Here is a 15,918-nt window from a genome sequence, read left to right on the forward strand (position 1 = left end):
TATTTAGGAAATGGCTTGTTCGAACCTGCAAACAGTTGGGGTCTCAAGATCACGCTGTAGCCATGAGGATTTAACATCAGCCCCTAGCCAGCCATTGCCACTGCAGTTACCAAATCCCTCAGAGGAATGTGGCGTATCAGAAGGCAGCTGGCCAAGACTGCTTAGTTCCAGTGCCCCCATGTAGCTTTCCAGCTTTTATACTCTAACTTGGAACTGTACTTTGACTGTGTTTTGCTTTTATTTTAATGTAATTTTTCTATTAATTTAATATTTATTGCGGTGTTATGTGACTTTTATGCACTGGATGCCGAAATACGTTTTATTGGTATTGGCAACTTTATGTTGCATTGCCGATAACATTTTTATCTAAATTTGTTTAATTAAAAGGTGGATGACATTGTCGCTGCTATGAACTCCACTTTCTCCGAGCCCAGCAGAAGACCACCGACAATAGATCTTTACAGATTAAGAAAAGAATAGCTACCTTAAAAGTAACTTCACCTGTTTGTTACATCTTGGATCTTTTCCAGGCTCAAGGTATTTGTAGATTTAATAGCAATTGAGAGGGACAAAAGGAGTAAGAGAAGGCATCATTAAGCAGCTTAGGCTTAAGCTGCAGAACAATTCTTGCAGAAATGATGCATTGATTTGAGAGGAAGCCACACAAGTGTAGAACTGTCAAAAAATAATGTGGCGAAGCTCATAGGGCACACACTTCTGACAGTTACAGGTTTCACCACTGTCCTCACAATTAAAAAATACATTGTCAGGAAAACTAGATCATCATTATCACAGCTCAACCACTTATAGAAAGTGAAAGTTCATTTTTTAAAGCACAGTTGCACACCGACACAAACTTTATAGATATACCGCACAGATGCTTGTTGGAAGCAGTCCTGCCACTAAAGAGGTCCCGAAATTGGTGTAAACTCAATAGTGTTCAGTTTTTCACCAACCTGTGGACAGCATTATATCAAAGCCTGCACTCACTCCGACTCTGAAGCATCATACAAGTATGATCTTTGTACTATGGACTATACTACTTCTTGGAGTGAGGGGCATTTGGACTGAAATTGGAACCCTGACCCACACCCAGAGAGGGAGATCTGTTCAAAATCTAGGTCCAGCAGCAATGAGCTATGACTATCAAAGCCTGGCTCAGCTCATGTTGCAAGCGCAGCTTAGGGCCTCTGTGCCCAGACAGCTAGGTTTGAATGAGAGGTACAATGTCATCTGTGATAATGGAGTTATATCCTAATGGCATTTTGCTCCAAAAGTGCTACCGGCGCCTGAATCCTGTTTCTTCAAATGAGAGCGCTGCAGCGGTCTAAAAAATATTATCCGGACACATTTACATTCTCTGGGGTTACTTGCACCATTTACGGTGAAGCCAGTAAGGCTGACATCCGCATGGGGGTTCCTTAGTGAGGGATCCTCAATACCAGAGGGGCATATTAGGTTTTTAATTACGCTCTCGGTTGCAGGAACCACTTACTCATGTCTTGACTACTCACTAATCATGAAATCCGACGTCTCTTTTGGGGTTTAGTGCACCCTTACGCTGCATGCAAAATGGACCTCTTGATGGTAGTGCAAATATGTATCAAAATACTGTTCAAGCAAGAAATGTAAGAGTTAGGCACATGAGCTATGTCTTCAACTGTTCTTGGTAGTTTGATTTTAAAGCCCTGAAGCATAAGGTATCAAAACTAAAAATAAATAATTGAGAAGGAGAACAGCAAAAATAAAGAAGGTACAATAAGATCAATTTGTCCTATGGGTTCATAATTTCAAATATGCATGATATTAGTATTCAGGTGCTGTAGTTGAAATGCAAGCCTCTACTGCAATTGGAATGTATGTTGTCTAGATGAAAAAATGGCGGCTTCTCGTACACTTTGTTGGCAGGAACTATAGGTGATAACTACACCCATCAACATTTTAGACAACCAAACCACTCCTTTCATCTTATTTTTACCTTTCAAAAGGCTCTGTGTTACGGGTGTTTCACACCTCTCTGCTACTTCTACCTACTACACTTTGGGAGGGCGATTACTTTGTACAGGCATGACTTATAAACAGCTGTATTATGCCGAGTTTGGAGTTAGAAAAGTAATTTAACTTATTGCTATATTAGATAAAGAGTGTGGCTAATTTAGGGATTTAACAGGTCAGACTTATGAAGGATGATATTTGTATATGGCCTTGATTTGTTTGTACTCCATATTTATAGTTGCTATTGTCATTTGGAGATTGACAATAACAGGACTTCTGCCACAAATGTCTATGCCACCAACCTCCTGGTTCCTGGGGATGACACAGATGACAGTCTCCAGTTCCTTTGGATGTGATGCAACCCCTTCCATCGCATGCCCAAGCCTGCAATACAGAACAATCAGTTTCCTCAGGCCCTTGGAGAGAAAACTCCACAGCCTGTTGGGGACTTCCCTTAACACTGCTTAAACATTTTACACAAAATCACCTGTGTCGTATGGGGCACTGTGTGTTTTGGCATTAGCACTTTCGTTAAAAACAGACCCATTGCACAAGGTGCATGCTTTTGATTAGGCAGGCAGGTTGGCCTGGGTTCGCTGTTGCACTAGCAGTTTGGTGGTCTGTCTTCCACACTGAAAATGAGCCTCAGTATAATTTCTTATTTGGAACCCAGCACTTTGACGCCCCACTACTGTGTGCAGCTTTCTGAAACTAACACAATTCAATAGATAAGGAAGCAGAAGACTACTAGCCAGAAATAGAGAGGAAGATGTACACACAAACAATTCTAACAAAGAGATGGAGTTCTTAAACAAGTTATATTCTAATGCTTTTGCTGGGGGTTTCCACTGGGTAGGTAGTAACTTAAAGTAAGGCAAATCTAGCATTTTGGTGGCCACCTCGGACTGGGAGTTGCAAGAGCAAGCGCCTGGATGCCCTCATCAGTGATTAGAGCACTCTAGAAATCGACATAACATCATAGGAGTTTTGAAATCATATGAAAATAAGCACTTCAATTGAATTACAAGGTATGTGTTTTCTCCAATCAGCTTGTCAACGTGCCTTGCACAATAGTAAAGTGACGACCGTTCTGTATTTTTTCAAAAGCAAAACACTTCAGGAGAACTACCAAAACATTAGTCCACAACATTTCATGAACAGAAACATAATAGATGTTCCACCTACCTTTTCTTAAATTGTGCTTCATCTTTTTGTTTGGATCTTTATCATCCACTAACCCATCTTCAAAAGGTCTTTTTAACGTGGACGAGCCTATGGATAAAAGATAATTATGAGAAACAAATGAATAATCAAAATCAAAGCATAGCACATCAGTACATCTAATGGATGAATTGGGCACTAATCATTTCGAAAATGTGCTTACCTACTGCTAAGCCTGGGAAGATTTGGCTCATAGGCTATATCAAGTGACCCTTGTTCTGGTAGGCCACTGTCACTTTGAAGAAATCACTGGCGTGGCATCTTAATTACTTCAAATTTAATAACTTTTCTACTGGAACAAAACAAATATCCGAAATATTTCACAAAGTTTGGTTTTGAAGTGCAAAACCTTAACATACCATAAAAATGTTATAAAAATGCTGCCTAAAACTCAGTGTGTGTCCATACTTCTGTATATGCTCTAGAATAAGAAAAATGTGCAATGCATATATGTAAAGAAGTGATCTGGTCCAACTATCAACTTATATTGCGAAGAAATACCCAGAATGTTTTATTCTTCACTCGAGATATAGCAATTGGGGAGGCGGAAAGTAGCGAAATGTAAAGGGGGTAAAGGACTGGGAAACTGATTTCACATGGACTGAAAAAAAAATCTGCAAACACGTTCAAACATTTAAGGCACTTCAACTGAATAACTTGTCACCCACAAATAAGGACATCAATAACACTTTTCAGGTCTTCGAGAAGTGTGCATATGCCAGCCTGTTTTCTACTGAGTGCAGTAGCAGAAAACAAGCCTACATATGCACACTTCAAGTAAAAACAAAGGAAAGTGTACTCTGCTTTACAAGCACCTTTTATGGTCTGGCTTGACAGTGCACCTATTACCAGGCAATTATGTGAGCATCACTACAGAGGGGCTTTAGCTCCTTCCACATTTGGGAGCCAATAGTACATGTTTTGATTGGGCAGAAGTTGCTTGCTTCCACAAAAATATGGTTGCCCTCTACAAAGATGTGGTTACTTTGTTTATCTAGATGGGTGAGATTGACGTTTCAGGGGGACACATGACATTTGTAAGGCTAACAAAGTGGCTTAGCGAATTAGATTAGTGTTTCCCGCTAGCCAATTTTTGGTGGGCCGAAAGGTCCTATCAATAAATAAAGATGCCTTTCAATTCTGTGTTTATCTTGTCACTTTTGCAGTGCTTTATGGACAGAGGTCAAATGTTAGGCTATATCTTCTGACAAGTTGCAGCTTTTTCCTTTAACATGGGTTTAGTGTTTGCTTTTCTTTCTCTGCCCACAAAGTGAATTACGTTTTCTACGTGTTGCAACAAAACGACATCCTAAGACTGTCATGTAAGTACCTGTACATTAACCATATGAATTCAGCAGTTAGGAAACGAAATATGAAGTAATTATTTGTAATTTTGAAGTGTGCTGGAAACAGAGATTTGAATAGGATCCAAAAAAATCAAGCCACTTTAGTTGGTGATGCACAAATGATAAATATTCAAAGATGTCCCATTTCCACATAGTATCACGTGGGTGTTGTATGCTATTAGGGTTTTCTCAGTAAGACTGCATGTCTTTCTAAAGACAGAAGCCATTTCAGTGCAAAATGTACTGTCTGTAAATGACAGTGTTACATTTAAAAAAAAAGAGAATATCACCCTTCCTCATGTCCATTAAAGATAGGCGGGTCATGAAAGTTGGTCATTCTAAAAAATGGGCTGCGTTTCTAAAATGTTTGGAAACCCCTGTGATATATAATTTATGGTGATCTTCTCTGGCAGCAGCGCAGATGGAAGGAGGGCAGTCATTAACCTACACAGATGTTTAGGTCTGCTTTGACAGTGAAACTGTTACCTGACTTTTAACCTACACCAATATTATCTTCACAGTTCTTTGCATCCACAAAAAATACATACCCACTCCAATGCGACTTACTTGTAATAATGCACAATACCATGCAACATTCCATTAAAGCCGGACTCATGGCCAATGCATGTTTCAATTAGCAAAGAATCCTGCAGAATATCATTGTGCATGTATACCACATGTATAAGGTAAGAGTCATGCTAAAAGGTGTTGCAAAATTCTAGTCATCAGGACTTACAAAGAGAAGTAAAATATGTTTGGGGTATTTCTGACCTCTTAGCACCTTCTGAAAACAAATGCTGCCTAGAGGAGAGTGTCACATTGATGTGCATGCAAAATTAACAAAACATGTACACAACAAAGGCGTACCCATTACTTCCACAAAAAGACAGCATGATGCAAAATGAGCCCTTTCCCAGTACATAAACGGAGGACACTAAATTCCTGGATAACAATTTTACACCAAATTAACACCTGACAACAGTGGTGTGTTGTAGTACAGACAGGAGTCCCTTGCTATTTGCAATATCTTTTGACTCGTTTGAGAAGATGTGTGTGTGATATTCTAACAATTATGGACGAAACACCACAGCTGCATAACTACAGTAGACCTGATTACATCTTGCTTTCCACTACAAGGAAATGTGAGAAGCAGACGTCAAAGAAATTGAATTGGTGATAAAGAACGTGCCCAAAATATATAATTTGCTCTGGAAAAGAGGTGGGCACATTTCAAGAAGAATCAATTTAGATGAAAAAGGAGATTTAAAGTTATTTAGGTTAAGTCAGTCATACATAGAAAAGAGAGAATTTTACATTGTTAGCCTTTTGTTTATGCAAACTGGAAGACAGCTGATCATACTTGTGTGATCAGAGATTGCAAGGGAACCTTCCACACAAAAATATCCGATATTCTTCACTGCATGGACCTAAACAGCAACTTAGAGTGGGATAAGCCAATCACTATTCAAGTGGTAGATGAGGTGATTGGTTTTCTAAATGGTGACAAGTCGCCAGTCCAAAGAAGATTTACAGAAATTTATTTTGGGCAATTAAAAACGAGCTTTATCAACGTTGTAGAGGTGTAAAGAAGGAATTACAACCTTGACACCAAAGTTTGAGCAGAACCGCTGTGCACTGGTAGATGACATCATTCGTTTCTGTGTTTCTGCCGGAAATGATGTGCGTGGTACCCATATTCATGTGAATCTGGAATCACTTACTTTTGTAACTTTCTAGGCCAGGAATGCGTAGCCACAATGTGAAATGACCAATGGTGTGAAATACTAGGGCCCAGAGAATGGTGTTGGGTACAGTGCAATATGTTCGCAGATTAGGTAGGATGGGAGTGCAGGTAAGGAATCTGTAGTTAGATAGAGTCACTACTAGATAAGGCATTACCAAAGGTAAGTAATTTGTTCATCCGATAGATAATTCTAGCCAAAGATTCCTTACCTTACAATAAATACCCAAGCAATGCCAACTCAGAAGTGGGTCTGCTAAGCCAATTTAAAACCTAAAGTCCTGCAGGACTGAATGGACGAAGTGCCCATCCCGACGGTCTGCCTAGACAGTAATGTTTGGTAAACATGCACAAACATGCCCACATTGCTGCCAGACTGACGTCCAGGACAGGAACCCTGGGGCTAATGCAGCGGTCACAGCCTTAGCTGTGGTGGAATGAGATTGCAAATCCTCAAGAGGTTTCTTCTTGGCCAATGCATAGCAGATTTGTGATGCAGAGTACTATCCATCTTGAGATGGTCCGTTTTTGCACAAACTTCCCTTTCTTGGCACCCAAGAAGAATTGATCATATACCCAGAACTCTTTTGTGCACTCAAGGTAGAATGACAATGCTTTTTTGGGTCCAGATGGTAGAATCTCTCCACCTCTTTAAAGGATGAGGCAGAGCAAAAAAAGATAGGCAGGGTGAAGTTCTGGCCTACAGTGAATGGAGTTACAAAGTTTGGAAGGAATAATACATGTGTCTGGAGAACCAGCTTGTACTGGTAAGATGGTGCATGGTGTAGGAATGGTGCACCCAGAGTGCTTTCAAGTCACTGACCCTCCTGGTCAAATAATGGCCACCAGAAAGGTGGTTTTGATGGTCAACAGACGAAGAGGGCAATTGTGCAGAGGCTAAAAAGGTGCACACATTAAGAAGGTTAGAAAAAGGTTTAGCTCCCACTAGCCACAACAGGTGACTTGAGTAAAGAAGGTTGGTCTAGCAACTGCAAAAATGCTGAAATGGCTCATAGATAACCTTTAACTTTGCCCAAAACAGAACTCTGCTGGGCCAAAGATCGAGCCAACAGAGAACCTTAGAGAGAGGTGCAGAAAGAGGATCGATGTGTCTAGAATCGCACCATATCACAAACTCATCCCAAAGCAGTTGTATTTCGATTTAGTAGAGGAGTGCCTGGCTGCAAGAATAACATCACAGACTTCTGGAGGAAGATCGAATGCAGTGAACTGTCCACTCAATCTCCACGCATGAAGGTGAAGGTGCGCGGAACCGTCTCCTGTTGCTGCAATAGAAAATTCTCTCAAAGAGGCATCCTGATCATGGGACAGATGGTCATGCTCAACAGCACGTGATACCAGACTCTCCATGCCTCATCCAGAGCCACAAAAAAAAGTCTGCCTTGTTTTTCCTAATCTTCTTGAGAACTCTGGGCAGGAGTGGTATAGGCAGAAAAGCATACAGAAGTCAAAAGCTCCACTGAAGATGAAAAATGTCACCAAGTGAGTCTCGTCTCAGAAAATCCAGCATGCAAAACTGCTCATATTGCACGCTCTTGGCGATGGTGCACTGATGTAACCAAGGCTCGCTCCAGTGCTGAAAGAGGCCTTGCACCACCTACAGATAGAGAAGCCATTTCTGATTCGCAAGGCATCTTCTGCTGAGTAGGTCCACCCTGGCATTCAGAAAGCCTGTCAGGTGTTGAACCATGAGGGAAATGCCCTTGTCTGCCAGCCATGCCAAGAGAAAGAGTCTCTTTACAAAGGGTCTATGACCCCATCATGTTTGTTACAGTACCATATAGCTGTGATGTCTGAACACCTGCACCAGCTTTTCCTTTATTGAAGGAAGAAAGACTTTTAAAGAGAAGTGAATCGCCTGATGCTCCAATGGGTTGATGTGAAGCGACAACTCTGCCAGAAACCAGAGTTCTCTGATCTTCACCTCTCCCACATGCCCACCTCATTCTAGAAGTGATGCATCTGTCACTACAGTCTGCTCTGGTTGGAGAAAGGACAGGGGTCTTTCACTGACCTAATGGTCAGCCACCCCTGCAGATTTTTCGCAGTTACCTTCGAGGTCTGGACGATGCCAGAGAGATTTCCCGTGCTGTGCCCACTTGGACTTCAGGATCACTGCAAAGCTCGAGTATGCCAACAGGCATGAGTTACAAGCAGGATACAGAAGGCCATGAGGGCAAACAACCTAAGGGTCATTCTCAACATAATCCAGGGTAGAAGCTGAAACACTGGTATCATAGCCTGAATATCCTGGACTCATTGTTCGGGAGTGTTGTCACATTGACAGTGAACCCCACAGAGTGTACAAGGCCAGCTGAAGTCTGGACGTGTTAGAAAACTGTCTGGGGTGAGCCAATCTTCGACAGCAAGTTGTCAAGGTTGGGTAAGACTGGAACCCCTGACCTCCGCAGATGAGCTACAACCACAGCCATTACTTTCATTAACACCCAAAGGGCATTGGTAAGGCGGAAGGAGAGCACGGCAAACAAAGTGCTCTTGGCTATTGTGACATGCATGTAACGTCTGTGGGCAGGCTGGACGGTGATGTGGAAATGTGCATCCTACAAGTCTAACACTACTATCCAGTCTACCGAATCCAGGGAAGACATATGTTGTGCGAGCATGAGCATTTTCTGAATTTCTCCTTTTTCAGAAGAGATTGAGAAGGTGCAGGGCTAGGACAGGACGAAGGCCTCTTTTAATCTTGGGCACTAGAATGTAACGGGAAGAGCACCCACGACCTGCTTCTGATTTCAGCACCCTTTCTATGGCTCCCTTGACCAAGAGAGCCAGAACTCCCTGACAAGGGATGGAGAGGTGGTCCTCTGTCAGCCAGTCGTAAGTGGGCGCCATGGGTAGAGGTGGTCACAAAGGGGAGGGAGTAGCCCCTCTGAATGATTTGCAAAACCCAGCAGTCCGATGTCACTGACTGCCAGTGGTACAGGTGATGGTCTATGCTGCCCCATAGACCCACTCGAGGTCGATGATGGTCAGAGGCAAAATAAACAGGTTTGGAGGCTGCAGCTGCCTGGGGGGTGCACTGGCCCGAGCTCTATCTACCTATCCCAGGTACTCTATAGGACCCACATACTAAGCCACAGCAAAGATGGGAAGCCTATTGGCCATGGTGGCTGGGAGGGTATGACACGGCTGGAGCTCCCTTCCATGTCCATGAAAGGGGTGGAATCAGGACTGGGGTTGATGAGGGGCCATGAGAAAGCCCAAGGACTTTGGTGCAGATTTGCTGCCCCTAAAGTGCTCTAGCACGGAGTCCACCTTCTATCCAAAAGGGCGGGAGCCATCAAAGGGAATATCTCTTGGACAGCCTGTGAAAAAGCCTAGTGTTTTCAGCCAGTGAAATCACTGTCATGTCTAGTCCACATTGAATGGTGAACTTTGAAGTGTCTCTCTCATCAGCATTAGCTTGGGAGAGTGTCTTAGGCCTCCTTCTAGACCACAGGTAGCACTTGTGCAACCGAATCTCAGATTGCATGGAAATATCAGCCCAAAATGCAAGCGATGTTCACTTACCGCAGTACAAGGCTGGCAGAAGAGAACATTCTCTTGCCAAAGGTAACCGGCCTCTTGGGATTCCCTATCCGGTGGAGTGGTAGGGAACGTACCTGGGTTACCTCTAGAGGTAGGCGCTTACACCACAAAACTCTCTGTGGTAAGGTGCTGGGCAAGTAAACTGGAGTCTCCAAAAGTGGGGCGGTGGCAGTGGGTAGTTATCCTATGTACAGGACATCAGTAAAGGTTCATAAAAGGGAATAAAAGGTTTAGAAGGGTGACTCACAGCTGAAAAAGCTCTGTCAATATGTTCATTCTGTCTGCCACTGAGGGTAGATGAAGGTACAACACCTCAGCCACCCTATACACCACCATAACGAACCCCCCCCCCTCATACGTAGCCACGGTAGGAGAGACCAAGCCAGTGTCAGGTGAGGTGTCTAACCCACTATCCTCTGTCAGTCCCTTATACAAGTTGTCCTCATCGTCATGTAGGAGATGCTGGTATCTAAACGGGTCCTCCGACCCTTCCCATTCTTCTCTTTCCCCAGACAGGTTAATGACAAAAGGCACTGGCTCGGATATGGACAGCATGGTTCCGGTTGGCGACAGAGCCAACACTGGACTATGCCCATCCGGCTCTATATTGGAAATGGCAATGGTGATAGCGCAGCTGCTGAGGAAGATCTGTCTCACTAGCAGCTCCACTCAGGATCCAATATGGGAACCATGGGGCCAGACTGGTGCAGAGGGTGAGCCTGGTGGCGAGTATCCAGTGGCAGGTCCCCTCAAGAGCCTGAGGTGCTGTGCCACTCAAATATGAGTGAATCACCTCACAAATTCTTTAAGCTGGGCAGGGTACACAGTTGCTCTGGGAAAGTCAGGGAAGCATGGAGCGGACCATGACTCAATCTCCTCCGAAGCATAAGACCTGGAGTGGCAACGCTCCCACATCCGGTCAGAAGACTTCAACGGGTGCATCAAAGTCCTCTTCTACATCATATGTTTGTGGGACGTACCTGACGACTGAGCAGGACGACTGCTGGGAGTTGCTCCACAAACACTTAAGTGACATTCTGTGTGACCCAGATCTTAGAGTGTCACGGGGTCGTCCAATGTTGGACGTCGAGAAGCCTGAGGAATCATTTCCTCTGTTCCTGGGGTGCATAGCACGGCAGTCCCCTCAGGTCTTGAAGTCGTGGTCCCACTCCAAGCACCAAAAACAAATCAGGTGTGGGTGTCTCAGACGTCTGCCTGTGAAAGGTACCACTATGATTTGAAACCAGCCAGTTTCTTTTTGGATATCCTGTCACACCAGGAGAGAAACATCACTCTAAAAAAAACAGGACTGACAAAAGTTGAGAAAAAAAGCCAGTCAAAAAACAACCAAGGGTAGCTCTTCACGAATCAGCGCCACCTGGTTCAGAAAGAAAAGAATTGATGTCAACATACAAGGGTGGAACTTATATAGGTACCACGCACATAATTTCTGGCATGAATGGCACTTAGCCGAAGGAAGACACCTAACAGAGCTGAGGGATATGTCTCAAAATTTCCAGATCCAGTCAGACACCTGGGGAATGGTCTAAGGTAAGGAATTTGCAGCTAGACATCTATATCTGGTATTAAACAAACTCCTTTGAGTTCAGGATGTGTGCGGTAAATTAAATCTGGAGTTGTGCGGAATAGTTCTGTTGTATAACGAATACAGGGAGTGCAGAATTATTAGGCAAATGAGTATTTTGACCACATCATCCTCTTTATGCATGTTGTCTTACTCCAAGCTGTATAGGCTCGAAAGCCTACTACCCATTAAGCATATTAGGTGATGTGCATCTCTGTAATGAGAAGGGGTGTGGTCTAATGACATCAACACCCTATATCAGGTGTGCATAATTATAAGGCAACTTAACAAAAAACAAATATATACCCATTTCAATTATTTATTATTACCAGTGAAACCAATATAACATCTCAACATTCACAAATATACATTTCTGACATTCAAAAACAAAACAAAAACAAATCAGTGACCAATATAGCCACCTTTCTGCAAGGACACTCAAAAGCCTGCCATCCATGGATTCTGTCAGTGTTTTGATCTGTTCACCATCAACATTGCGTGCAGCAGCAACCACAACCTCCCAGACACTGTTCAGAGAGGTGTACTGTTTTCCCTCCTTGTACATCTCACATTTGATGATGGACCACAGGTTCTCAATGGGGTTCAGATCAGGTGAACAAGGAGGCCATGTCATTAGATTTCCTTCTTTTATACCCTTTCTTGCCAGCCACGCTGTGGAGTACTTGGACGCGTGTGATGGAGCACTGTCCTGCATGAAAATCATGTTTTTCTTGAAGGATGCAGACTTCTTCCTGTACCACTGCTTGAAGAAGGTGTCTTCCAGGAACTGGCAGTAGGACTGGGAGTTGAGCTTGACTCCATCCTCAACCCGAAAAGGCCCCACAAGCTCATCTTTGATGATACCAGCCCAAACCAGTACTCCACCTCCACCTTGCTGGCGTCTGAGTCGGACTGGAGCTCTCTGCCCTTTACCAATCCAGCCACGGGCCCATCCATCTGGCCCATCAAGACTCACTCTCATTTCATCAGTCCATAAACCTTAGAAAAATCAGTCTTGAGATATTTCTTGGCCCAGTCTTGACGTTTCAACTTGTGTGTCTTGTTCAGTGGTGGTCGTCTTTCAGCCTTTCTTACCTTGGCTATGTCTCTGAGTATTGCACACCTTGTGCTTTTGGGCACTCCAGTGATGTTGCAGCTCTGAAATATGGCCAAACTGGTGGCAAGTGGCATCGTGGCAGCTGCACGCTTGACTTTTCTCAGTTCATGGGCAGTTATTTTGCGCCTTGGTTTTTCCACACGCTTCTTGCGACCCTGTTGACTATTTTGAATGAAACGCTTGATTGTTCGATGATCACGCTTCAGAAGCTTTGCAATTTTAAGAGTGCTGCATCCCTCTGCAAGATATCTCACTATTTTTGACTTTTCTGAGCCTGTCAAGTCCTTCTTTTGACCCATTTTGCCAAAGGAAAGGAAGTTGCCTAATAATTATGCACACCTGATATAGGGTGTTGATGTCATTAGACCACACCCCTTCTCATTACAGAGATGCACATCACCTAATATGCTTAATTGGTAGTAGGCTTTCGAGCCTATACAGCTTGGAGTAAGACAACATGCATAAAGAGGATGATGTGGTCAAAATACTCATTTGCCTAATAATTCTGCACTCCCTGTATATGCTGCCTAGGCTTTTCTTGTCATAATTATTATATGTGGTATTTCATTAGATGTTGACAAAAAGTCAGATATGCTTGGCAAGATATTTTATGGAGCACTTTGGAAGTCTAAGAGGCCCAACATCTCTCTGCTCAGATGGAAAGCATATTGGATTGCAGGTGGCTTGAACTTCCAGTTTTCAGGAGTTCTCTTCAGGCATATATTCTGCGCCAGATTGGCTGATCTTGGTAGAGACTAGAAAGGATTCTCTTGGATGGACCGAAGGGGACAATAGTCAAATGACAATTTCTTATTGCTGTTTATATTGGGTCAGGAGATGTCAGCACAGAAGATTTCTACCAGAGGAGCAATTTTTTTTATTTTTTTTTACTGTCACACAGTAATTATTCCTCAGTACCACTTAATGATCCCTGTAAAACTGGAGCCCAATGTACCTAATTGAATCAATTTTCCATCATATAGGGCATTATAGCTCTCATGTCACTGAGGGTGGGGTAACTAGCTAAATCTGATTTTCCCCAAGTTGCTACAGCCTGGAATGAAGACAAAACTGTATACTGGCCCAAATAATGGTAACCGGATCTCCCTCCAGGTATATAATAAACAGAATATTGTCTGCTTTAAGTGATAGCAGAAGTTGGCACACACTGAATATAAGTCTCAATGGGAGTTCTCCTAGAACACACATCAGTGAAAAGGGATGCAACAGGCAATCCCCTTGCACTTTCAGTTCATACCAGTTGCTGAGTCAAACACATTCATTCTCAGTCTGGCTGTGGTGTGGGTGTTTAAAAGCATTATGGGTCAATGACAAACCCAAAGGCACCTACACAATGCAAGCCCATGGAAGAGAATCAAAGGCTTTTCCCATATCCAGAAATTGGGGGGCATTTCCTATTTCAAAATGAAGTTGATACATTAATGCTGAGAGAAAGCATATTTGTGAGGGGCTGCGTTCCCTGGAATAAAAACAAACCGTCTGTAAGGGGGTTGAGTCTAATTGCAATCATCTGGGTCATTATGCATCTATGTTTGTATATGGTACCTGTATAGTGGCAAGATAGCCATTAGGTAGCTGAGTTATGTGCAAGATAAAAAGCAAGCACCTAGTTGAGTGATAGGAGAGGTAGCTAGATTCTGGGAGTAAGTCTACTGCTAGTGCATTATGAAGTAGTTTTCTTTAAAGAGGTAGATTTTCAACTCCTCTGAAACTGGAGCAGCATGCAGTTGATGTTCAGCATCCTGTTTGCATTATAGTGTAATCCACATTATTATTTACAGCGGCAGTATGAGAGCCACAGGTAATAGTCTTCCTCAGCTTTTTAAGAATCATTAAGGCTACCTTTCCAATTTAGAGCCCTCAACCTAGTCAAAATAAAAAAAGCTAGTCAGCATTGGTATGTCAGACTTGAGTTTGAAACACCAAATCAAGAAAAGCTTCACATAGGAATTTCCAAATGAGTGCTTCCCAAGAATATGCCACTATGAAATATGATATGAGAGGGATTAAAGTGTTCTTTGAAGCAAGTCAGTCAATAATAGAAGATAAGGAGTCATGGACTGATGAATAACAAGAACATGACCCACCCTGAAAGTGCCTTTGTCTCCAGAAGTTGACGAACCCTAGCAATTCAGCTATTTGCAACATGCAGTTTGCTATTACAGACAATGGCCTGCCCAAGCGATGAGCTGCAGGTGTTCAAGTGAAACACAGCAAGCACACTCTTTCAGAAGGCCTTTGGTCTCATAATATTAGTAAAGGAACCATCACACTAACATCTCAACATGTCAGATAACCAGACTTACCTGTCTGTCAACAGGTCTAAGGCTAGAACCGAGTAGATAACCAAGCATTGTTTTTAGGCACAAATACTTTTGTCAATCCAATCAGACCATTCCAAAGGAAAAGCTCAACATAACAAGACATCTTATTGAGTAAGGCAAGCAAAGCGGGGAGATAGAGTCTGCTCTCACCTTCATTATTTATTAGCAAAGTACAATCCTGCTGCTCCACCACTCAACTATGAAAATTCCTAGTGACGTTTCATAGTTAACAGGAAGGCTCAAGAACTAAATCCGTGACTTTAGGCTTATGAATAGTTCTTCTCTAAACTTGACAGTTTAATGCAAGTTCTTTAATGTCCTCCCTACCTTCTTTTTCTTATCAGGACTCATCAACTAGGCTAAAAGTGCACTTTTCTACCAGCTTTTTTTTCAATCTTGTTTTCTGGTACAATTGACAAATGGTGCTCATTTTTGTTCAACATCACATCTTCTTGGTATAAGAATACCTGCTCTAAATAGATGTCAATTTCCTATTGTTGGACACAGAGTGTATAAGGGAAGAAAGAAAATTCAGTCTACAAGAAATGCAAGATAACATTACACAATTTTTACACATAATAAGATGGTTCAACATGACCACAAAAAGACTCAATACATGAGACATGGATACCACTCATGAGAATAAGTCCCAAAAACATTTTGAGCATATATGTGACTTCTTTTGAAATCCAGGTACTTTTTATATTGTCTATTTAGTATCATGCAGACATACTATAGAACCAACTGTGGATGGCAGTGGTTGGTACTTGGAGCTTTACCTCTCAAAATTCAGATTCTGAAACACATTTTCATCACTCCTTACAAAAGACAGACCCCATTTGTTTTTGTCTACTATTGCTTTTACAATGTTGCTGATGAACACTGCCCTGTTTAATGGGAAGGATGAAGCATCGAGAAGCTATTCTTTTGAGAATGATTTGGTCTTTACATCTAATGTCGACCAATCCTTTCTCTTGATAGACTCCTGAAGTAACATT

The 15,918-nt window shown here is 42.6% G+C and overlaps 1 protein-coding gene across 4 annotated transcripts in view; it reads right to left on the reverse strand.

Annotated features, from left to right (window-relative positions):
- The window catches only part of STRBP (spermatid perinuclear RNA binding protein), a 451,011-nt gene that overhangs the window by 220,370 nt on the left and 214,723 nt on the right, over positions 1-15,918 (reverse strand). For all 4 annotated transcript variants that reach the window (XM_069241550.1, XM_069241553.1, XM_069241551.1 and 1 more), the window contains one exon: positions 3,181-3,267. In XM_069241550.1, coding sequence (XP_069097651.1) covers positions 3,181-3,267 — 87 coding nt within the window. The remainder of the gene's footprint in view (positions 1-3,180; positions 3,268-15,918) is intronic.

Source organism: Pleurodeles waltl, chromosome 6, assembly GCF_031143425.1.
Source record: "Pleurodeles waltl isolate 20211129_DDA chromosome 6, aPleWal1.hap1.20221129, whole genome shotgun sequence".
In the NCBI taxonomy this organism is placed as follows: domain Eukaryota; kingdom Metazoa; phylum Chordata; class Amphibia; order Caudata; family Salamandridae; genus Pleurodeles; species Pleurodeles waltl.